General features: G+C 41.0%; 1 protein-coding gene across 2 annotated transcripts in view; it reads right to left on the bottom strand.

Annotated features, from left to right (window-relative positions):
* Window positions 1-24,627, bottom strand: part of LOC100194672 (beta-taxilin) — a 37,990-nt gene extending 13,363 nt beyond the window's left edge. For both annotated transcript variants that reach the window (XM_014144466.2, XM_014144467.2), the window contains exons 1-5: window positions 24,486-24,627; window positions 19,539-19,874; window positions 15,620-15,711; window positions 14,829-14,999; window positions 9,209-9,403 (exon numbers count right to left, since the gene is read on the bottom strand). In XM_014144466.2, the coding sequence (XP_013999941.1) occupies window positions 9,209-9,403; window positions 14,829-14,999; window positions 15,620-15,711; window positions 19,539-19,860 (780 nt within the window). In that variant the 5' untranslated portion in view covers window positions 19,861-19,874; window positions 24,486-24,627. The remainder of the gene's footprint in view (window positions 1-9,208; window positions 9,404-14,828; window positions 15,000-15,619; window positions 15,712-19,538; window positions 19,875-24,485) is intronic.
* Between the last annotated feature and the right edge of the window lie 326 nt (window positions 24,628-24,953).

A 24,953-nucleotide genomic window follows, 5' to 3' on the forward strand; every position in this document is an offset into this window, starting at 1 on the left:
ACAAATGATAGTCCCACTAAGCGCAACCCAGATGGGATGGCATATCGCTGCAGAATGCTGTGGTAGCCATGCTGATTAAGTGTGCCTTGAATTCTAAATAAATCTGACACACCTTGATCTGTTTTACCTGTCTTTGTGCTTGTCTCCACCCCCTCCAGGTGTCGCCCATCTGCCCCATTATCCCCTGTGTATTCATACCTGTGCTCACTGTTTGTCTGTTGCCAGTTCGTCTTGTCTCGTCAAGCCTACCAGCGTTTCTCCCGTACCCCAGTTTTCTCTCCAGTCCCTGTTTTCTCGTTTTCCCGGTTTTTACCATTCTGCCTGCCCTGACCCTGAGCCTGCCTGCTGTTCTGTACCTTGTGACACTGCCCTGCATTACTGACGTCTGCCTGCCATTGACCTGTCGTTTGCCTGCCCCCTGTTTTTGTAATAAACTTTTATTACTTCAAACTGTCTGCATCTGGGTTTTATCCTGAGGTCTGATAAAATCACTGACAGCAGCAAAGCACCCTCACACCTTCATACCTCCTCCTTCCTGCTTCACGGTGGGAACCACACAAGCGGAGATCATCCGTTCACCTACTATGCGTCTGTCTCACAAAGACACGGTGGTTGGAACCAAAAATCTCAAAATTGGACTCTTCAGACCAAAGGACAGATTTCCACTGGTCTAATGTCCATTGCTTGTGTTTCTTGGCCCAAGCAAGTCTCTTCTTCTTATTGGTGTCCTTTAGTAGTGGTTTCTTTGCAGTAATTCAACCATGAAGGCCTGATTCACACAGTCTCCTCTGAACAGCTTATATTGATGTGTCTGTTACTTGAACTCTGTGAAGCATTTATTTGGGCTGCCATTTCTGATGCTGGTAAATCTAATGAACCTATCATCAGCAGCAGAGGTAACTCTGCATCTTCCTTTCCTGTGGCGGTCCTCATGAGAGCCAATTTCATCACTGTTCTTGATGGTTTTTGCGAATGCACTTGAAGAAACTTTCAAAGTTCTTGATATTTTCCAGATTGACTTCATGTCTTAAAGTAATGATGGACTATTTGCTATAATATGGAGTTGGTCTTTTACCAAATAGGGCTATCTTCTGAATACCACCCCTACTTACCATTTCTCCAAAAAGTACAATCTTTGTCCCCATGTGCAGTTGCAAACCGTAGTCTGGTTTATTTATGGCGGTTATTGAGCAGTGGCTTCTTCCTTGATGAGCGGCCTTTCAGGTTAAGTTGATATAGGACTCGTTTTACTGTGGATAGAGATACCGGTTTCCTCCAGCATCTTCACAAGGTCCTTTGCTGTTGTTCTGGGATTGATTTGCACTTTTCGCACCAAAGTACGTTCATCTCTAGAAGACAGAACACGTCTCCTTCCTGAGCGGTATGTCGGCTGCGTGGTCCTATGGTGTTAATACTTGCATACTATTGTTTGTACAGATGAACGTGGTACCTTCAGGCGTTTGGAAATTGCTCCCAATTATGAACCAGACTTGTGGATGTCTGCATTTTTTTCTTAAGTCTTGGCTGATTTCTTTTGATTTTCCCATGATGTCAAGCAAAGAGCCACTGAGTTTGAAGGTAGGCCTTGAAATACATCCACAGGTACACCTCCAATTCACTCAAATGATGTCAATTAGCCTATCAGAAGCTTCTAAAGCCATGACAATTTTCTGGAATTTTCCAAGTTGTTTAAAGGCACAGTCTTTTCTTTTAGTGTATGTAAACTTCTGACCCATTGGAATTGTGATATAGTGAATTATAAGTGAAATAATCTGTCTGTAAACAATTGTTGGAAAAATGACTTTTGTCATGCACAAAGTAGATGTCCTAACCGACTTGCAGAAAACTATAGTTTGTTAACAATGAATTTGTGGAGTGGTTGAAAAATGAGTATTAATGACTCCAACCTAAGTGTATGTAAACTTCTGACTGTACATGCACATATCCACATATATATAAACATTCATACATATACACATATACATATATATACATACAGATACATATGTACATATATACACATACACACTTTTTTTTGAATATACCTTCCTTTTTTATTCCCCGCAAACCAAACCACCACTCCCCCAATTGGAGTAAACTAATAAACAATAACGCTTAGCCTTCTCCTTCCAGCGTATACATACTATACACATTTTACAGACACAATCTATTTTACAATAGTTATATTTTGTTTGTTTTTAGTACTGGCCTTCCTCTAGTTCTGAGATCCACCCAGTTCGATTTCTATTTGCCATATATTTTTCAACTGTCCTGTGATGATTCACAAAGTACTGAACCTTTCTATTCTCATCGTTTCTGAAGATTGTAAATTAAAGTTAAACATTTTGTTAAAATAATTATTATATTATTGATCAATTGACTATGACTTTTCAAATCACCAAGTGTTGCTATCTGCAGCGTTAGCGCTAGGTAAGTATTGCAATTCTTCAGCCATTCCTGGACCTGTGACCAAAAACGAGCTACATATCGACAGTAACAAAATAAATGATCTAATGACTCTGCCTCCTCGCACAAAATCTGCAGAGCTAGGAAGATTGTATCCACCACATATACAGTGGGGAGAACAAGTATTTGATACACTGCTGATTTTGCAGGTTTTCCTACTTACAAAGCATGTAGAGGTCTGTAATTTTTATCATAGGTACACTTCAACTGTGAGAGACGGAATCTAAAACAAAAATCCAGAAAATCACATTGTATGATTTTTAAGTAATTAATTTGCATTTTATTGCATGACATAAGTATTTGATCACCTACCAACCAGTAAGAATTCCGGCTCTCACAGACCTGTTAGTTTTTCTTTAAGAAGCCCTCCTGTTCTCCACTCATTACCTGTATTAACTGCACCTGCTTGAACTCGTTACCTGTATAAAAGACACCTGTCCACACACTCAATCAAGCAGACTCCAACCTCTCCACAATGGCCAAGACCAGAGAGCTGTGTAAGGACATCAGGGATAAAATTGTAGACCTGCACAAGGCTGGGATGGGCTACAGGACAATAGGCAAGCAGCTTGGTGAGAAGGCAACAACTGTTGGCGCAATTATTAGAAAATGGAGGAAGTTCAAGATGACGGTCAATCACACTTGGTCTGGGGCTCCATGCAAGATCTCACCTCGTGGGGCATCAGTTTTCATGAGGAAGGTGAGGGATCAGCCCAGAACTACACGGCAGGACCTGGTCAATGACTTGAAGAGAGCTGGGACCACAGTCTCAAAGACAACCATTAGTAACACACTACACCGTCATGGATTAAAATCCTGCAGCGCACGCAAGGTCCCCCTGCTCAAGCCAGCGCATGTCCAGGCCCGTCTGAAGTTTGCCATTGACCATCTGGATGATCCAGAGGAGGAATGGGAGAAGGTCATGTGGTCTGATGAGACAAAAATAGAGCTTTTTGGTCTAAACTCCACTCGCCGTGTTTGGAGGAAGAAGAAGGATGAGTACAACCCCAAGAACACCATCCCAACCGTGAAGCATGGAGGTGGAAACATCATTCTTTGGGGATGCTTTTCTGGAAAGGGGACAGGACGACTGCACCGTATTGAGGGGAGGATGGATGGGGCCATGTATCGCGAGATCTTGGCCAACAACCTCCTTCCCTCAGTAAGAGCATTGAAGATGGGTCGTGGCTGGGTCTTCCAGCATGACAAATGACGTGAAACACACAGCCAGGGCAACTAAGGAGTGGTTCCGTAAGAAGCATCTCAAGGTCCTGGAGTGGCCTAGCCAGTCTCCAGACCTGAACCCAATAGAAAATCTTTGGAGGGAGCTGAAAGTCTGTATTGCCCAGCGACAGTCCCGAAACCTGAAGGATCTGGAGAAGGTCTGTATGGAGTGTACCAAAATCCCCGCTGCAGTGTGTGCAAACCTGGTCAAGAACTACAGGAAACGTATGATCTCTGTAATTGAAAACAAAGGTTTCTGTACCAAATATTAAGTTCTGCTTTTCTGATGTATCAAATACTTATGTCATGCAATAAAATGCAAATGAATTACTTAAAAATCATACAATGTGATTTTCTGGATTTTTGTTTTAGATTCCGTCTCTCACAGTTGATCAAGGAGGTGATGGAGTCCAGGTGAGTGTCATTATGCCCCTAATGCTGGTGGCAAGTTTGCACCCTAACGAGCAGCCTGGTGACCTAGAGGCCCGAGAGGGCATGTGACAGGGTGAGACATTCTTACTAATTTACTAGAGAACCATTTCGGATTTAAGTGTAACTTTTGCATGACTGATGCCTTTAGTGAGTGGTCTAATTGCTTTAATATTTTATCATTTCTGCCTTCTGAATTCATATTCATTATATAAATAGGCCCTTTTATTTTTGTCTGGATTGCTATTCCAACTAAAATTGAATATTTTTTGCTCATATAATTGAAAAGGCAGGTCGCTAGGTGTAGGCAAAACCATAAGCAAATAGGTAAACTGTGATATGACTAAAGAATTAATCAGGGTGATTTTTCCACAAATAGATCTTTCCATGGTAGCAAGATCTTATCTATTTTTGCTAACTTTATATTAAAATTGATTGGAGTGATATCCTTTCTTTCTTTCGGGATATGTATACCGAGTATGTCCACATCCCCGTCAGACCATTCAATTGGTAAACTACACGGTAATGTAAAAGTATATATTTTTTGTGATCCAATATGTAATATAGTACGCTTATCATAATTTGGTTTTAATTCAGAGAGGTTCGAAAAAGTATCTAGATCCTGTATGAGGCTGTGGAGGAATTCTAATTGTGGATTTTTGATCCCTTAATATTATTGTTGGATCTAATTTTAACAGCTAACATTTCGATGGCAATAATAAATAGATATGTCGATAATGGACAACCTTGTTTTACTCCTCTTGACAGTTTAAAATGTTCTGAGATGGCGCCATTATTTACTATTTTACACCTAGGGTTACTATACATAACTTTAACCCATTTTATAAGAGATTCTCCTAAATGGAAATATTCCAGGCATTTATATAAAAACTCCAGTCGTACTTTATCAAAGGCCTTTTCAAAGTCAGTTATGAAAACCAGGCCTGGTTTCCCAGATATTTCATATTGTTCTATTGTTTCCAGTTCTTGTCTTATATTATCTCCAATGTATTATCCATGTAAAAAGATGTCTGATTAGGATGAATAATATCTGACAAAAGCATTTTAATTCTATGCGCTAAGCATTTAGCTAGAATTTTTGCATCACAACACTGAAGTGTAAGAGGCCTCCAATTTTTTAAATGGACTGGAGTTTCATATATACCAATTGGATCCTGTTTCAGTAATAATGAAATCAGACCATGTTGAGTGTCTGTTAATCTATCATTTATATAAGAGTGGTTATAACATGCTAATAATTGTCCTCTGAGTATATAAAAAAGGTATTCCTCCACTGGTAATGCCATCCAGCCCTGGTGTTTTCCTGGACATAAAGGCTTTAATTGCATCAAGAAGTTCCTCCTCTGTAATTTGGCCTTCACATGAGTCTTTCGGTACAGATGTTAATTTTACATTATTAATAGGAAAAATATCCATCCAATTAGCTTCGGTTAGTGGAGATGGAGGAGACTGAAATGAAAACATACGCTTAAAGTACTTCACTTTCTCTTTCAAAATATTGTTCGGTGAATCATGAGTGACTCCATCATTTGTAACAAGTTTCAGTAAAACGTTTTTGGTAGCATTTCTATGTTGAAGATTGAAAAATTATTTTGTGCATTTTCCCCCATATTCCATCCAGTTCCCCTAATTTTTTATAATATATTACGCTGGATCTTTCTTGAAAACGTTCCTCCATTTATTTTTGGTTTTCCTCTAACTTACTCTGCGCCTCAATGGTACAGTTTTTATTGCTATCTATCTGTACTGTTAGTCCTTCAATTTCCTTTGTTAATTTGGACTCTTTCAACCTAAATTGCTTTTGTTTTATAGATGAGTACTGAATTGCATGGCCTCTAAAGGCACATTTAAAAGTGTCCCATACAATAAAGGGATCTGCTGTACCTATGTTTGTCGGAAAAAGTCAGTTATAAATTCTTCTGTCCTAGTTAAAAACAAATGATCATCCAGTAGGCTGTGATTAAATTTACAATATCCTCGCCAATGTGGAAATTCTGTAAGAGTAATATATTTGCAATTATGTGATGGTCCTACCGCACTCTGTCCCATATCAACACTTTTAAAACTTTTGGGACCAGAGAGAATGACATAAGAAAGTAATCTAGACAACTAGCTTGATTAAGCCTCCGCCATGTATATCTGATTTCCTTAAAAACCTTTTAAGGATTTGCCCCTTTTTTTCAATTTTTGCCTAAAATGACATACCCAAATCTAACTGCCTGTAGCTCAAGCCCTGAAGCAAGGATATGCATATTCTTGGTACCATTTGAAAGGAAACACTTTGAAGTTTGTGGAATTGTGAAAGGAATGTAAGAGAATATAACACAATAGATCTGGTAAAAGATAATACAATGAAAAAACCAACCGTTCTTTTGTATTTTTTTGTAACATCATCTTTGAAAAGCAAGAGAAAGGACTTAATGTATTATTCCAGCCCAGACGCAATTTAGATTTTGTCCACTAGATGGCAGCAGTGTTTGTGCAAAGTTTTAGACTGATCCAATAAACCATTGAATTTCTGTTCAAAATTGTCAGACTACCCAAATCTGCCTAATTTGTGTATTAATAACTTTTCATGTTCAAAATTGTGCACTCTCCTCAAACAATAGCATGGTATTATTTTACTGTCATAGCTACTGTAAATTGGACAGTGCAGTTAGATTAACAAGAATGTAAGCTTTCTGCCAATATCAGATGGCATGTCCTGGGAAATTTCTTCATTTTCATTTCATTTTAGTCATTTAGCAGACGCTCTTATCCAGAGCGACTTACAGTAGTGAATGCATACATTTCATAAAAAAAATTCCCGGACTGGTCCCCCGTCTTGTTACTTACAACCTCATGCTAATCGCATTAGCCTACATTAGCTCAACCGCCCCGTGGATGGGACACCGATCCCGAAGAAGTTTTAAGTGCCTGAGGGTGATAGTTTGTAGTGTGATTTCCTTTACGGTCCATAGAAGTATTTAAAACCGTGTTATAATCTCCCACCATAATAATAGAGTCTTGTTTGTAGGGTTGATAAATTCTTATATACACTACTGTTCAAAAGTTTGGGGTCTTCAGTTTCTTGGCAATTTCTCGCATGGAATAGCCTTCATTTCTCAGAACAAGAATAGACTGACGAGTTTCAGAAGAAAGTTATTTGTTTCTTGCCATTTTGAACCTGTAATCAAACCCACAAATGCTGATGCTCCAGATACTCAACTAGTCTAAAGAAGGACAGTTTTATTGCTTCTTTAATCAGGACAACAGATTTCAGCCGTGCTAACAGAATTACAAAATAATTTTCTAATGATCAATCAGCCTTTTAAAATTATAAACTTGGATTAGCTAACACAACATGGGGCGGCAGGGTAGCCTAGTGGTTAGAGTGTTGGACTAGTAACCAAAAGGTTGCAAGATCAAATCCCTGTACAAATCTGTCATTCTGCCCCTGAACAAGGCAATTAACCCACTGTTCCTAGGCTATCATTGAAAATAAGAATTTGTTCTTAACTGACTTGCCTAGTTAAATAAAACATGCCATTGGAACATGGTGACCTTGGCTGATAATGGGCCTCTGTTTGCCTATGTAGATATTCCATAAAAATCTGCCTTTTCCAGCTACAATAGTCATTTACAATGTCTACACTGTATTTTTGATCTATTTGATGTTATTTTAATGGGCAAAAAAATAGCTTTTCTTTTAAAAAAAATGACATTTCTAGGTGACCCAAAACTTTTGAATGGTAGTGTACATTTTCAAAGAAGCGTGGATCACCATTATTTGGACCGTATAGGTTAGTAAGCCATATTTGTTTATGGTCCAATAACATATTTAAAATCATCCATCTACCTTGAGGATCTGTTTGGACAATTTGCACATTTGGATCAAAATAACTGTTAATTAATATCATCACCCCTTTTCAATTTCTTTGCCCATGGGAGAAATATATTTCGCCCACCCCCAGTCCCTTTTCCACAAAACTTAATCTTCAATTGTTGAATGAGTTTCCTGTAAACAATAGATATTATATTCCTTCTCTTTTAGCCAGGTAAATATTGATCGTCTTTTCTTATTATCTGCTGAGCCTTGACAATTATAACTAGCTACACTTATTTAATGAGACACAAGTTTAAATTCTATTCATCATAATATATGTTTGTAAACGTACCATTCAAAAGTAACATGATGATTGAGTGTCTATACAGCCGTACAATGATATTTGCATTGCTACTAAGTAAAGGGTGACTACTTTGAAGAATCTCAAATATAAAATATATTTTGATTTGTTTGGCTACTACATGATTCTATATGTGTTATTTCATAGTTTTGATGTCTTTACTATTATTCTACAATGTAGAAAATAGTACAAATAAAGAAAAACCCTTGAATGAGTAGGTGTGTCCAAACTTTTGACTGGTACTGTACATTTGAAAAACATTACAATACATTCATAACAGATTTCACAACATATTAATAAGTGCGTGCCCTCATATTAAGTGTGTTTTTGGGATTATACTGTATATGACATGCTATAGTGTCACTCAATGAGCGAGATTCAACCTTAAAGAGGGTATGAATTTGTCATGTATACAGCACAAATAAGGAGCCCTTGCTGGCTATATCTCTGAGTATTGATGTGAGTAGGAAGCAATAATAGCTTTAAGCATAGCAGCGGGAAGTAAGGGTGCTGAGGGGGCTGCATACTGTATATTTAAAAAAATACATTTGTGCACTAGGATTTTATTACTCCTGTATGAGCAGTCAGCAGAGCAGAGATAATCTGCCCCCCCCCCGTCGACAGCACCCCCACTCCTAAACATCTTCCCGCGGCCAACCATGCCTCTAAGTGTCTCTGAGTGTCTTTATTCAAAGATCTGACTCAACTCCTTTGTCACAGCCATCTCACTCAACATTACATACAAGTGTTCATTTCCTGTAGATGAATCATCATCAATAACATCTTTGGTTATCAAATGACTCTCTGACTGGAGCCTGCATGCATGGAGTTAGTAGGACGGGGATGAGGGTGTACAGATATACAGACATGTAACAGGGAGGTTAAGTGTCCCTGTCGTGTACCTCCTCTCTCTGCTCATACTGGCTGATGATGTGTTTGAGTTTGTCTGCCAGGTTGGTGTTCTCTGAACACAGCTTGTTGTTGCGGTTACTGTGCTGCTCGATCTGAGCCTGGATGTCTGTCAGCGTGCTCTGGAAGTGAGTGGTGATCTCTCTGCGCTTCTCCTCGTCCTCACGACAACGCGCAAGGGTCTCCTCCTGAGGGAGAGGGAGGGGGAGAGGGAGAGAGAGAGAGACATTCAGACTTTAGTCAACCTCCAACACAACCCTCTCATAAAGTTGCTGGGGTCAGGTTTGTGAAATGCCAGTTTCCAGACTCAGCTTACTGAGAAGCAAGCCAAGCATTGCCAGAGTTTCTATATTAAGACATGGCTGTTTATTTTACAAATGACACAGGCGTAAGCTCCCACATGGGAAATGTAACTCAATTCAACCTGCAGCTAAGTGCTCAAAGACAGAGCTCCTACCACTGAAGTAGCAAAGCACATTAACGCCACTCCTCCTCAGACTCTGTCTTACATAAGGAGCTACCAGATGACAAGACATGATGTTCCACTTTCAACAGCTGTCACATTCCCATTCAAATCGGCACATTTTGATTCACTTTGCATGTAGCAACAATGTTCACTTTACAATCAGATTTTTGCATAATGATTGCTGCATATCAATCGGTTTTACCCAATAGTCAAATGATAACCCTCACTCTGCTTCCACCCCCATTTTCCTTTATACATTGAAATGTGAAGATGTTAGAAGGAAAGAGATGGATGGGTCAAGGCTTTAAGCTTTAGCCCATCAGGGGAGGGCCGCGCCCATCCTCTGCTTGTGCCTCTGAGCCTTTTTCTCTCGCCTTTGATTTATAGTCGAAGGGCAGATGCCACAAAATACCAATGAGACCATCCCTCTTGTCAGAGAGCCACGTCACCGGTGCCCTGTGTCTGAGGGGTCTCCTCCCAAGGCCTGAGTTTGAATCACACACACACTAACACACACACGGCGCAGTGTGGCAGTGAGAGACAACAGAGGTCCTCCAAGTGTAGAGAGACGGGGTGTCCAATTACCTCCCCAGGGGAGAAGAACAGGAGATGAAATACATCCCAGAGGTTGTGTAAGGGTTACACAATAGACAGGATACTGATCCAGTGAAAAGGGTCCATTTGTTTACAGATCATTGAGCATTATGCCATTAATGACCAATCGGGTGATTTATAAATGATTTATAAACAAATCAAATGCCCATTTAATCATACTGTGTACATAACTGTTGGCTGTGAATCAAAGAATACGTGAACAATGGGTTCAGTGATGTTGATGTTAAGGGATAAACTTAATTAAAACCGGAGATTTAGCTGAAGAGGTTTTACATTAAGAGGACTAACAGCAGTGGCAATGTGGCAACACAATATAAATCTTTGATTATGCTAAACCTGTGACCTTTGCATAAGCATGTGGACAAATTAGGTAGTGCAATTGGTCATGGACTTTCTTTGAAACCTTACAGACAAACTACCTATAATGGGATGACTAAACATTTGTCAATCTATTATTTATAGATGTAACAGGACACTCAAGCACGTAAGGGCTAATTGAGCTATGACCCTCTCACATTGAGAGCACTCTGACTCAGAGAAGAGAGTCAAGGCCTTTTGGAAGTGGCCCCTTTAGCCATCTAACTTTTAGAATGAAAATACCAGTAGTTTAAGAAACAAAATCAAATGTACAGTGGACAGTGAGTATAGTTGACAAGCATTGACAGTAACATTTTCTCTCTCCTGCATTTGATGTCCTATTTCCCTCATCAAGTCTATTTGAGTTTCAATACTCACAGCTACCAACAGTGAGACATCAATAGATCAGTTGATTAAACATACAGTAAGAGGCTGGTAGATTGTTGCGCTGCTCCCCTGCTGTGTATTGGAGTCAACTAAAGGCGTCCGCATGGTTCCCATCCAAAACAGTTTGGAACAGTTTGTGCATACAGCACCAGTCAAAAGTTTGGACACACCTACTAATTCAAGGGTTTTTCTTTATTTTTACTATTTTCTACATTGTAGATTAAATGTGAAGACATCAAAACTATGAAATAACACATATGAAATCATGTTGTTACCAAAAAGTGTTAAACAAATCAAAATATATTTGAGATTTGAGATTCTTCAAAGTAGCCACCCTTTGCCTTGATGACCTACTCTGGCCCTTCTTTGGACACTGCGTTAACAAACCTCCAGACGAGCTTCAATGCCATACAACTCTCCTTCCGTGGCCTCAAACTGCTCTTAAATGCAAGTAAAACTAAATGCATGCTCTTCAACCGATCGTTGCGCGCACCTGCCCGCCCGTCTAGCATCACTACTCTGGACGGTTCTGACTTAGAATATGTGGACAACTACAAATACCTAGGTGTCTGGTTAGACTGTAAACTCTCCTTCCAGACTCACATTAAAACTCTCCAATCCAAAATTAAATCTAGAATCGGCTTCCTATTTCGCAACAAAGCATCCTTCACTCATGCTGCCAAACATACTCTCGTAAAACTGACTATCCTACCGATCCTTGACTTCAGCAATGTCATTTACAAAATAGCCTCCAACACTCTACTCAGCTAATTGGATGTAGTCTTTCACAGTGCCGTCCGTTTTGTCACCAAAGCCCCATATACTACCCACCACTGTGACCTGTATGCTCTCGTTGGCTGGCCCTCACTTCATATTTGTCGCCAAACCCACTGTCTCCAGGTCATCTACAAATCTTTGCTCAGCTCACTGTTCACCATAGCAACACCCACCTGTAGCACGCGCTCCAGCAGGTATATTTCACTGGTCACCCCCAAAGCCAACTCCTCCTTTGGCCACCTTTCCTTCCAGTTCTCTGCTGCCAATGACTGGAACGAATTGCAAAAATCACTGAAGCTGGAGACTCATATCTTCCTCACTAACTTTAAGCATCAGCTGTCAGAGCAGCTTACAGATCATTGCACCTGTACATAGCCCATCTGTAATTAGCCCACCCAACTACCCCATCCCCATATTGTTATTTATTTGTTTTGCTCCTTTGCACCCCCGTATCTCTACTTGCACATTCATCTTCTGCACATCTATCACTCCAGTGTTTAATTGATAAATTGTAATTATTTCGCCACTACGGCCTATTTATTGCCTTACCTCCCTAATCTTACTTAATTTGCACACACTGTATATATAAATTTCTATTGTGTTATTGACTGTACGTTTGTTTATTCCATGTTTAACTCTGTGTTGTTTGTGTCGCACTGCTTTGCTTAATCTTGGCCAGGTTGCCGTTGTAAATGAGAACTTGTTCTCAACTGGCCTACCTGGTTAAATAAAGGTGAAATATATATATATTTTTTTTAAATGACAGCTAAATGACGTCACCTGGAATGCATTTCAATTAACAGGTGTGCCTTGTTAAAAGTTAATTTAATGTGTTTGAGCCAATCCGTTGTGTTGTGACAAGGTAGGGGTGCTATACAGAAGATAGCCCTATTTGGAAAAAGACCAAGTCCATATTATGACAAGAACATCTCAAATAAGCAAAGAGAAACAACAGTCCATCATTACGTTAAGATATGAAGGTCAGTCAATCCGGAAAATGTCAAGAAATTTGAGCATTTCTTCAAGTGCAGTTGCAAAAACCATCAAGCGGTGAGGACCGACACAGGAACGGAAGACCCAGAGTTACCTCTGCTGCAGAGGATAAGTTCATTAGAGTTACCTGGACCCCAGATTGCAGGGAAAATAAATGCTTCACATAGTTCAAGTAACAGACACATCTCAACATCAACTGCTCAGAGGAGACTACGTGAATCCGGCCTTCGTGGTCGAATTGCAGCAAAGAAAACACTACTAAAGGACACCAATAAGAAGAAGAGACTTGCTTGGGCCAAGAAACACAAGCAATGGACATTAGACCGGTGGAAATCTGTCCTTTTGTCTGAAGAGTCCAAATTTGAGTTTTTTGGTTCCAACTGCTGTGTCTTTGTGAGACGCAGAATAGGTGAATGGATGATCTCCGCATGTGTGGTTCCCACCGTGAAGCATGAAGGAGGAGGTGTGATGGTGTGGGGGTGCTTCGCTGGTGACACTGTCTGTGATTTATTTAGATTTCAAGGCATAGTTAACCAGCATGGCTACCACAGCATTCTGCAGCAATACGCCATCCCATCTAGTTTGCGCTTAGTGGGACTATAATTATTTTTCAACAGGACAATGACCCAACACAACTCCAGGCTATGTAATGGCTATTTGACCTGTACGGAGAGTGATGGAGTACTGCATCAGATGACCTGTCTTCCACAATCACCCGACCTCAACTCAATTGAGATGGTTTGGGATGAGTTGGACCGCAGAGTGAAGGATAAACAGTCAATAAGTGCTCAGCATATATGAGAACTCCTTCAAGACTGTTGGAAAAGCATTCCATGTGAAGCTGGTTGAGAGAATATCAAGAGTGTGCAAAGCAGTCATCAAGGCAAAGGGTTGTTTTATTTATTTATTTTATTTAACCCTTATTTTACCAGGTAAGTTGACTGAGAACACATTCTCCTTTACAGCAACGACCTGGGGAATGGTTACAGGGGAAAGTAGGGGGGGATGAAAGAGCTAATTGTAAGCTGGGGATGATTTGTTTAACACTTTATTGGTTACTACATGATTCTATATGTGTTATTTCATAGTGTTAATGTCTTCACTATTATTCTACAATGTAGAAAATAGTAAAAATAAAGAAATAGCCTTGAATGAATAGGTCTGTCCAACCTTTGACTGGTACTGTATATTACGACAACATTTTGTAGCATTTTTGTTCATTTTGGTCTTTGGTAAGGGTTTTCGGCTGTTCATACACACAAAAAATGTTCTCAAGGCAAGCTGAAGTTCGGAGCCAAAGTCTACGCCCCTTCATCGGTAATTGGTCAACAGTAGGGATCCGTCAATTAAGTGTTTGTTGTCATTCAACGATAGACAACTCATTTTCTTGCAAATTCTGTTCACCTGAGAAATACTGCACCAAACATCTTAGTTAGATATGTAAAATTGCACGACTAAGATCTCTGTGAAAATGTCAAAATGAACAACAGATTTCTTGAGTTATTTTAGATCAATTCTGACTATTTTGAGGAGGTGGCTACGGTGTCTCAAGATGGAGTAACAGTACTATTGCCACTTTTTCTCATGTTTCAAGCGAAGATCTTTTAAGCGAGTATACGAGTACACTCGTACACTCGTTTGGTTTGGTGATAAACTGAGCTATCTGGACCCCTGCTGTTCAGCAATGTAGGGTTGACTTGTGGTTGAGCTGTAGCAGAGTAGGTTTGTGGTACATAGTATTGCTTGAGATCTTGATAAATGCTTTCTTTCAGAGCTAATGCATATAAGCTTTAGCTCAGCAGGCTAATGTGGTCTCACATTGTGTATATGACCTGGATTCAAAACCCAGTTGGTCTTGAATGCCCACCTTAAGGGTCTTTAACCTATAATGTTGAGTAGATTAGTGTAGTGTTAACTGAGGCTAAGCTGAGCAGTGAGCATCAACCCACCTTCAGCGTCTTGAACCCATAATGTTGAGTAGAATAGTGTAGTGATGGAGCCGAACAATTATCACCCACCTTGAGGGTCTTGTTGTGCCTCTGGAGTTCCCTGCAGAGGCCCTCCAGTTTGCTGTGGGCCAGGATGTGTCTGCTGTGCTCGTACTGGAGCTGGTCCCTCTCCTTCCCCATGTGGCCCTGCTTCTTCTGAAGGAACCTCAGCTGCTTCTGCTCCCCTCGCTGCTCCTCCAGCTGTGGACCATGTTGACAGATGTGCCATATACATTGCACTGCCTTTCAGCCTCTGCCCTCTGTTCAGACTTCGGCTGTCTAAGCTGCTTTTGGCTAACAACCGACCGGGTGACTAAAATAATAAAAACATGTCCTAAGATGATTTGGTATGGCTGGGTGGGTGGATGGGTATATATTTGTTTCATCTCGACATCTCTTTAGGTTTGTCTCTTTCTTTTTCCTGGTGATATTATGCACTGTATATGTAGGAACTGTCCAATTACTACACATGAAGCTGACTGATAGCCGATGTCTTTGGTAATATAATTCATAATACCTAGTTTTCCTGATGTTGTCTTGTTAAGGATTTATAGAGCCATGTTGTAGCTAGCTGTCTTATTATGGAATATGGTCTTTGCGTTCAGATTCGCCTTTGCAGCCTGAGGCGCAGAATATTTAGGTCATCACGGTACGAGACTGAACCGCTTTCAAGATCTCACTAGGCACTCCCTGTTGATTCATGTGTGTTTTTATTTGTTTCCTTTTAACTTTCCCTGGTCTGTTTTATTGCTGCTGGTTCCTGCTGTGCTGAAGGACTCTACTCTCTGGTGTGCTGATAGAGGGGAGAAGAGAACACTCACCAGTTCGGCATACTTCTTGAGTAGAGCATCCAGTTTCTCTTCTGGCGTGCACAGCTTGTTCAAACTTTGCATTAGAAGCGTACCCTCCTTTCCTGTGTGGATAGAGAGAAATCATGTAATGTTAGTTTCCATTTGGACAGGCACTAGAAAAAGAAAGATGAAAAAAGGCCAACAGGGATCATTCTATAAATGGTTTCAAAATAAATACTTTTCTGAAGCAATTTCCCCTGCATGAAAGCTCTTGCATCTTGACACCTATAGCTTTGGAAAAGCAAATAAAATCAAATGGCTGAAAATGCGTAACCAAGATTTGTATCACCCTCTGTTGCTGGCCTGGTTTCATGTTGAGGCAAAGAAACTATCTCCAACATCTGCTATTGGTTAGAAAATACACTTTGTGTTGCTCTGAAGCAGGCCTCTCCCCATAACTTCTGTAACCTGTCCTCAAAACACAATCTGAACATGGGGCACAACCTGGACGGATGTTGAGATACAATAATATGACACTTAACATGTCTGCTTGTTCCTTTGTGGATAAGCAGTCATGATTTTAAATTATCATGCCCACTTATACAGTAAGTCTTAGATTCAAAAGAAGGTGATGATGAAGGAATGCATCCTCTGACTATATAATAATAATTTGGTGGATGCTTATATTTGTCCTATTTCAAACATTTACAAGTGTGTATTATACGCATGTGTGAATTGGAAATGTTTTTTTGTTGTTGCATATCCTAACTCCCCCTGAGAGTAGGGTCATGGCCATGGTCTGCCATTATTAACAGCGACTCCTGAGCAATTAAGGTTAAGTGCCTTGCTTAAGTGCACATTGACAGATTTTTCACTTTGTCAGCTCAGGGATTCAAACTAGCAACCTTTCAGTTACTGGCCCAAAACTCTAACTGCTAGGCTACCTTCCACCCCATTTACAGTGAACAAAAATATAAACGCATGTATAGTGTGTTGGTCCCATGTTTCATGACAGAAATAAAATATCCCAGAAATGTTCCATACAAAAGCTTATTTCGTTCAAATTTTGTGCACACATGTTTTATACAGCTGGCCATGCTTTCCACCTGGCTACCCCTACCGCGGTCAACAGCACTGCACCCCCCACAGCTACTTGCCCAAGCCTTCCCCATTTCTCCTTCTCCCAAATCCAGTCAGCTGATGTTCTGAAAGAGCTGCAAAATCTGGACCCCTACAAATCAGCCGGGCTAGACAATCTGGACCCTTTCTTTCTAAAATGATCTGCCGAAATTGTTGCAACCCCTATTACTAGCCTGTTCAACCTCTCTTTCGTGTCGTCTGAGATTCCCAAAGATTGGAAAGCAGCTGCGGTCACCCCCCTCTTCAAAGGGGGGGACACTCTTGACCCAAACTGCTACAGGCCTATATCTATCCTACTTCTTCGAAAGCCAAGTCAACAAACAGATTACCGACCATTTCGAATCCCACCGCACCTTCTCCGCTATTCAATCTGGTTTCAGAGCTGGTCATGGGTGCACCTCAGCCACGCTCAAGGTCCTAAACGATATCGTAACCGCCATCGTTAAGAAACAATACTGTGCTGCTGTATCCATTGACCTGACCAAGGCTTTCAACTCTGTCAATCACCACATCCTCATCAGCAGACTCAATAGCCTTGGTTTCTCAAATGATTGCCTCGCCTGGTTCACCAACTACTTCTCTGATAGAGTTCAATGTGTCAAATCGGATGGCCTGTTGTCCGGGCCTCTGGCAGTCTCTATGGGGGTGCCACAGGGTTCAATTCTCGGGCCAACTCTTTTCTCTGTATACATCAGTGATGTTGCTCTTGCTGCTGGTGAGTCTCTGATCCACCTCTACGCAGACGATACCATTCTGTATACTTCTGGCCCTTCTTTGGACACTGTGTTAACAACCCTCCAGACGAGATTCAATGGCATACAACTCTCCTTCCGTGGCCTCCAACTGCTCTTAAATACAAGTAAAACTAAATGCATGCTCTTCAACCGATCGCTGCCCGCACCTGCCCGCCCGTCCAGCATCACTACTCTGGACGGTTCTGACTTAGAATATGGGGACAACTACAAATACCTAGGTGTCTGGTTAGACTGTAAACTCTCCTTCCAGACTCACATCAAACATCTCCAATCCAAAGTTAAATCTAGAATTGGCTTCCTATTTTGCAACAAAGCATCCTTCACTCATGCTGCCAAACATACCCTCGTAAAACTGACCATCCTACCGATCCTCGACTTCGGCGATGTCATTTACAAAATAGCCTCCAACACCCTACTCAATAAACTGGATGCAGTCTTATCACAGTGCCATCCGTTTTGTCACCAAAGCCCCATATACTACCCACCACTGCGACCTGTACACTCTCGTTGGCTGGCCCTCGCTTCATACTCGTCGCCAAACCCACTGGCTCCAGGTCATCTACAAGACCCTGCTAGGTAAAGTCCCCCCTTATCTCAGCTCACTGGTCACCATAGCAGCACCCACCTGTAGCACGCGCTCCAGCAGGTATATCTCTCTGGTCACTCCCAAAGCCAATTCCTCCTTTGGCTGTCTCTCCTTCCAGTTCTCTGCTGCCAATGACTGGAATGAACTACAAAAATCTCTGAAACTGGAAACACTTATCTCCCTCACTAGCTTTAAGCACCAGCTGTCAGAGCAGCTCACAGATCACTGCACCTGTACATAGCCCATCTATAATTTAGCCTAAACAACTATTTAGCCTAAACAACTACAACTTTATTTTGCTCCTTTGCACCCCATTATTTCTATTTCTACTTTGCACTTTCTTCCACTACAAATCTACCATTCCAGTGTTTTACTTGCTATATTGTATTTACTTTGCCACCATGGCCTTTTTTGCCTTGACCTCCCTTATCTCACCTCATTTGCTCACATTGTATATAGACTTATTTTTCTACTGTATTATTGACTGTATGTCAGTTTTACTCCATGTGTAACTCTGTGTTGTTTTATGTGTCAAACTGCTTTGCTTTATCTTGGCCAGGTCGCAATTGTAAATGAGAACTTGTTCTCAACTTGCCTACCTGGTTAAATAAAGGTGAAATAAAAATAAAATAAATAAAAATGTGTTTACATCGCTGTTAGCGAGCATTTCTCCTTTACCAAGATAATCCATCCACTTGACAGGTGTGGCATATCAAGAAGCTGATTAAACTGCATTTAGCATAACACAGGTGCACCTTGTGCTGGGGACAGTAAAAGGCCACTCTAAAATGGTCAGTTTTGTCACACAACACAATGTCACAGATGTCTCAAGATTTGAGGGAGCGTGCAATAGGCATGCTGACTGCAAGAATGTCCACCAATTTAAATGCACAATGATACCGCAACGAGATCCTGAGGCCCATTGTGAGGCCCATTTTTTTAAGGTATCTGAAGTCAACGGATCCATATCTGTATTTCCAGTCATGTGAAATCCATAGATTAGAGCCTAATTAATTTATTTTAATTGATTGATGTCCTTATATGAACTGTAACAGTAAAATCTTTGAAATTGTCGCATGTTGCGTTCATATTTTTGTTCAGTATATATTTGAAGTCAATGAAAACTATTCTAGAGTGATATACACCGTTATGTATCCAATCATTTCTTTTAACACATGTTCTGTCAATTGAATGCTTGTTGAGTGGTGACTAGAATACCTCCTCTGGTCTATCTCATTAGCACACTGCCCCGTCTTTGCGCTCACAGATACTGTTGTTGAACAACAACAGATTATAGCATAGCTGTGTTGAAATACAAAACCATTCTGCTGCTGAATGTAAGGTTGTGGGACTTGACTATGTTTTCTATATATATATCAAACTGTTGATGTTGTGTTTACAAACACAACTGCACAATCCAAATAATGCATGAGGAAAACAAAACATTGACCTCCCTAAATCCACCTACCTAAGCCTTTCAGCAACTTCTTTGCATCCTTGCCCGTGCTGGCGTTCTTGGCGGCTGTGACTTCATCAGCTTGCTCTCCTCTTGCCTCCTCGTCCACCTTCTCCGTTTCCAGGATGATGCACTGTTGCTCTATCAGGCTGGCTGCGGAGCCATAAGTGTTGATGATTTCGTCCAGCCGACGACCAAACTCCTCCATGGGGTCCATGTGCTGGCCCTCCTGGAGTTGAGGGACCGGGATCTCTGCGGTGACTGGGGACAGTGGTGGAGTCACACTGGTCTGGGCTGGGATGACCTCTGCAACAGACTGGACGTTGATCTCCATTCTAACAGATGTGGCTGAGAGGGGACGGAGATATAGGATGTTAGATGTCCTATATATACAAAAGTATGTGGACACCACTTCAAATTAGTGGATTCGGCTATTTCAGCCACACCCATGGCTGACAGATGTATAAAATCGAGCACACAGCCATGCAATCTCCATAGACAAACATTGGCAGTAGAATGGCCTTACTGAAGAGCTCAGTGACTTTCAACGTGGCACTGTCATAGGATGCCATCTTTCCAACAAGTCAGTTCGCCAAATTGCTGCACTGCTAGTGCTGCCCCCGTCAACTGTAAGTGCTATTATTGAAGTGGAAACGTCTAGGAGCAACAACGGCACACACAAGCTCACAGAATGGGACCGCCGAGTGAACGTAACACGTAAAAATCGTCTGCCCTCGGTTGCAACACTCACTACCGAGTTCCAAACTGCCGCTAGAGGCAACGTCAGCACAAGAACCGTTGGTCGGGAGCTTCATGAAATGGATATATTGAAGCAACATCTCAAGACATCAGTCAGGAAGTTAAAGCTTGGTCGTAAATGGGTCTTCCAAATGGACAATGACCCCAAGCATACTTCCAAAGTTGTGGCAAAATGGCTTAAGGACAACAAAGTCAAGGTATTGGAGATACCATCACAAAGCCCTGACCTCAATCCTATAGAAGATTTGTGGGCAGAACTGAAAAAGCGTGTGCGAGCAAGGAGGCCTACAAACCTGACTCAGTTACACCAGCTCTGTCAGGAGGAATGGGCCAAAATTCACCCAACTTATTGTGGGAAGCTTGTGGAAGGCTACCCGAAATGTTTGACCCAAGTTAAACAATTTAAAGGCAATGCTACCAAATACTAATTGAGTGAATGTAAACTTCTGATCCACCGGGAATGTGATGAAATAAGTAAAAGCTGAAATAAATCAATCTCTCAACTATTATTCTGATATTTCACATTCTTAACAGACCTAAAACAGGGAATTTTACTAGGATTAAATGTCAGGAATTGTGAAGTTTAAATGTGAGTTTAAATGTATGTTTGCTAAGGTGTATGTAAACTTCCGACTTCAACTGTATACACTTTCACGTTTTATGCAAATAAATTGAATATCGCCAAATGCATCATAAAAAAATATTGCGCCTATTTAATGCAACCCTTCCTGTTAATAGATCGCAAAGCAGCATACATCGGAGCTAAATGTTTGGAACAAGTTCACTTTCTCATCCATAGCCTAAAAATGCATATCACGTGCAAGTTAGCTGTTTACCTCACATCTTAAGGCTGGGGGCATTTAGGATGTCTTCTACTGAAGATCGCTAAAATATCCGAATGATTATGATCACACTTCCCCAATTCAAATATTGTGGCGACACCATACCAAAGATGGCTTGGTATGGTTTAGAAACGTGATTATAACTCATGCAGAATTAAGCATTTCTTGCAGTAAAATGATACACCAAATGTAGGCAAAATTCGGACTTGGGAACAGGAGTGGAGAAATATGATTTCTTTATTTCTGCATCATGTGAGAATGCATTGCTCATTTGGTGCTGTCTTTATCATAGAAGCTGATTTCAACCACATGAAATATGCATCAAAGCTGAACTGAAACCTTATCAGAAACATGTTGGGTGGTTTTCACAGCTTTCTTTTAGCTTACAAACTCATTTGGACATTTTGCACAGAAAATCTTTCCTAAACGTCTTTGTTCCGCGAAAGATGACAGAAAAAACTTTACCTAAGTCAACTAGATTGAAGAATTCATTCTATGGCAACATATAATGACAAAAGAAAAGCTATATGTATCTAATTATAGACAAGTTGACTATCAAATAGCCTACCAAAATGTCAGAAATTGTAAGCAGAAACATATCTAAATCAGGCAACAACAACAAATTCTGTACCCCCTGTCAAAAAATCATTCTGCAGTCTTTGACTGTGAACATTTTCTATATTTGCAGGTCAGGCATGGGTGTGGGCCTCAGATATTCACTTTAACACATAGTCGAGCGGTTGCTGACGGGTTATTAGCAATTGTAGGTGGGTGTGGGTGACCGCTATCTGTGTTTTTTATTACATTTTTTATTTAACCTTTATTTAACTAGGCAAGTCAGTTAAGAACAAGTTCTTATTTACAATGATGTCCTACCAAAAGGCAAAAGGCCTCCTGCGGGGACGGTGCAGGGATAAAATATATATATATATATATATATATATATATATATATATATATATATATTTAGGACAAAACACACATCACGACAAGAGAGACACCACAACACTACATAAAGCTACATAAAGAGAGACCTAAGACAACAACATAGCACGGCAGCAACACATGACAACACAGCATGGTAGCAACACAACATGACAACAACATGACAGCAACACATGGCATCAGCACAAACATTATTGGGCACAGGCAACAATACATCACGCGAAGCAGCCACAACTGTCAGTAAGAGTGTCCATGATTGAGTCCAGTTTTAGTGTTTTTTGCAGCTTGTTCCAGTCGCTAGCTGCAGCGAACTGAAAAGAGGAGCAACCCAGGGATGTGTGTGCTTTGGGGACCTTTAACAGAATGTGACTGGCAGAACGGGTGTTTTATGTGGAGGATGAGGGCTGCAGTAGGTATCTCAGATAGGCGGGAGTGAGGCCCTAGAGGGTTTTATAAATAAGCATCAACCAGTGGGTCTTGCGACGGGTTTACAGTGGGTCTTGCGATGGGTATGATGTGTCCTATAAGGAGCATTGGTGGCAAATCTGATGGCCGAATGGTAAAGAACATCTAGCCGCTCGAGAGCACCCTTACCTGCCAATCTATCAATTACGTGTCAGTAATGTAGCATGGGTAGGATGGTCGTCTAAATCAGGGTTAGTTTGGCAGCTGGGGTAAAAGAGGAGCGATTACCATAGAGGAAACCAAGTCTAGATTTAACCTTAGCCTGCAGTTTTGATATGTGCTGAGAGAAGGACAGTGTACCGTCTAGCCATACTCCCAAGTACTTGTATGAGGTGACTACCTCAAGCTCTAAACCCTCAGAGGTAGTAATCACACCGGTGGGGAGAGGGGCATTCTTCTTAAACACCACATAACCTTTGTTTTGGAGGTGTTCAGAACAGGTTAAGGGCAGAGAAAGCTTGTTGGACACTAAGAAAACTGTGTTGTAGAGCGTTTAACACAACATCCGGGGAGGGGCCAGCTGGGTATAAGACTATATCATCTGCATATAAATGGATGAGAGAGCTTCGTACTGCCTGAGCTATGTTCCTGATGTAAATTGAGAAGAGCGTGGGGCCTAGGATTGAGCCTTGGGGTACTCCATTGGTGACAGGCAGTGGCTGAGACAGCAGATGTTCTGACTTTATACACTGCACTCTGAGAGAGGTAGTTAGCAAACCAGGCCAAAGACCCCTCAGAGACACCAATACTTCTTAGCCGGCCCACAAGAATGGAATGGTTTAGCATATCAAAAGCTTTGGTCAAGTCAATAAAAATAGCAGCACAATATTGCTTAGAATCAACGGCAATGTACCACTTGCCTAAATCTAAAACAAAATCTCCAAACTGCAATATGTCTTTGTTAAACTAAAAGATTAACATTTTCTGAAAGAAAACTCAAATATTTACATTTGGAATATTTAATCTGATGTTTATGCTTCTCTTAAACGGAATACTAGGTATAGTATTACTTCTCAGTAAAGTAACTTTCAGTCTGATGCATGGAACAAATCACTGTGGGTGGTGAAAAATAGCACAAAACCCAATAGCCTGTCAGGTGTCAGGAAACAAAAGGATTTAAATCTGCCCTGTCACAAATAGACCTCAGGCCCAGCAGCCTCCCTTCCCACTTCTCTATTTGATTTAATACAGAATTAATTTAAAGCATCCAGAGGTTGTTTATCCCCCAGCTCTATTGCTACATGACTGCTCCCTGCTTATCAGGATAAAATTAGCCCTAGTCCCCCCCCCCACTGCAGCCCCTTTCCCTCTCCCACCCTCCCTGCTTCCAGCGGGCAGGCACATGGCACCTGTTCTGAGGCCTCACTCTATTTTAGGAGCCTCTAAATATGGTCAAGCTATTTGTTATTCCAGCCACGTATCTGTTGATGTCAATGATGGCACTTTTAATGTAGAAGTGTGAAAAACACAGTTGACATTATGTTCTAAATGTCTACATTCATTCTTTGTTAGCTGATAATACATCTGATGACATATATATTTTTAAAGACAATGTGTTTCAGTTGATGATTTCGAATAGATCATAACCTCCTCTGATAATGTTGAATAAACAACACAAATCAAAAAACACTGAATAATTCAGTGTGACTTCAGACCAAACTAACACAGCAGAATACTTCACCACCAACTCAATTCACCACAATGATACAGAATAGTTAGCTTACACATGTCACACTAGCACAACATATTTGTCACTATGATCTGAAGGTAAAGCCAAAAACAACTCATCAACTTTGTCACCACACATCATGAAGCAGCGTTTTACTAATCATCAGAACTAAACAGGGCAGATAGACACAGCTCAAAGACAAGTCCACCAAAAACTCTGACTTTACGTATAATTTCTGTACCTGAACAGTGTGTAAAAGAGTTTGGGAAATCCACTTACCAGGTCCAGGGGATAGAAAGACAAAAGTGAAGAGGGTCCAACAGGACTCTGGTGACTGAGACAACAGCTGTGACAGGCAAGCCCCTCAAAATAACTTCCTGCAACTCAATTCTGCTCACATCAAGTGGAGAAGCTGTCAGCGTATGGGGGGCCACAATAATAGCCTTTCTGATCAGGCTTTGCTGGAGGGCAGCTCAAAGGCCCACCCTCGACTGTCCTTCCTGGAATCTCCAGGGGCTGTTTTTTAAGAAAGGTTTGGTGCAGTTCTACAGTGCAAGTTTGGATTGTCTGGTTATTATAGCTCTTGTTTAGGGCACTAGATGGCTCATACTAGGGCCCAGTTTTTCTATATATACAAAAGTATTTGGACACCCCTTCAAATTAGTGGATTCGGCTATTTCAGCCACACTCGTTGCTGACATGTGTATAACATCGAGCACACAGCCATGCAATCACCATAGGAAAACA

Source organism: Salmo salar, chromosome ssa15 (genome assembly GCF_905237065.1).
Source record: "Salmo salar chromosome ssa15, Ssal_v3.1, whole genome shotgun sequence".
NCBI lineage: Eukaryota > Metazoa > Chordata > Actinopteri > Salmoniformes > Salmonidae > Salmo > Salmo salar.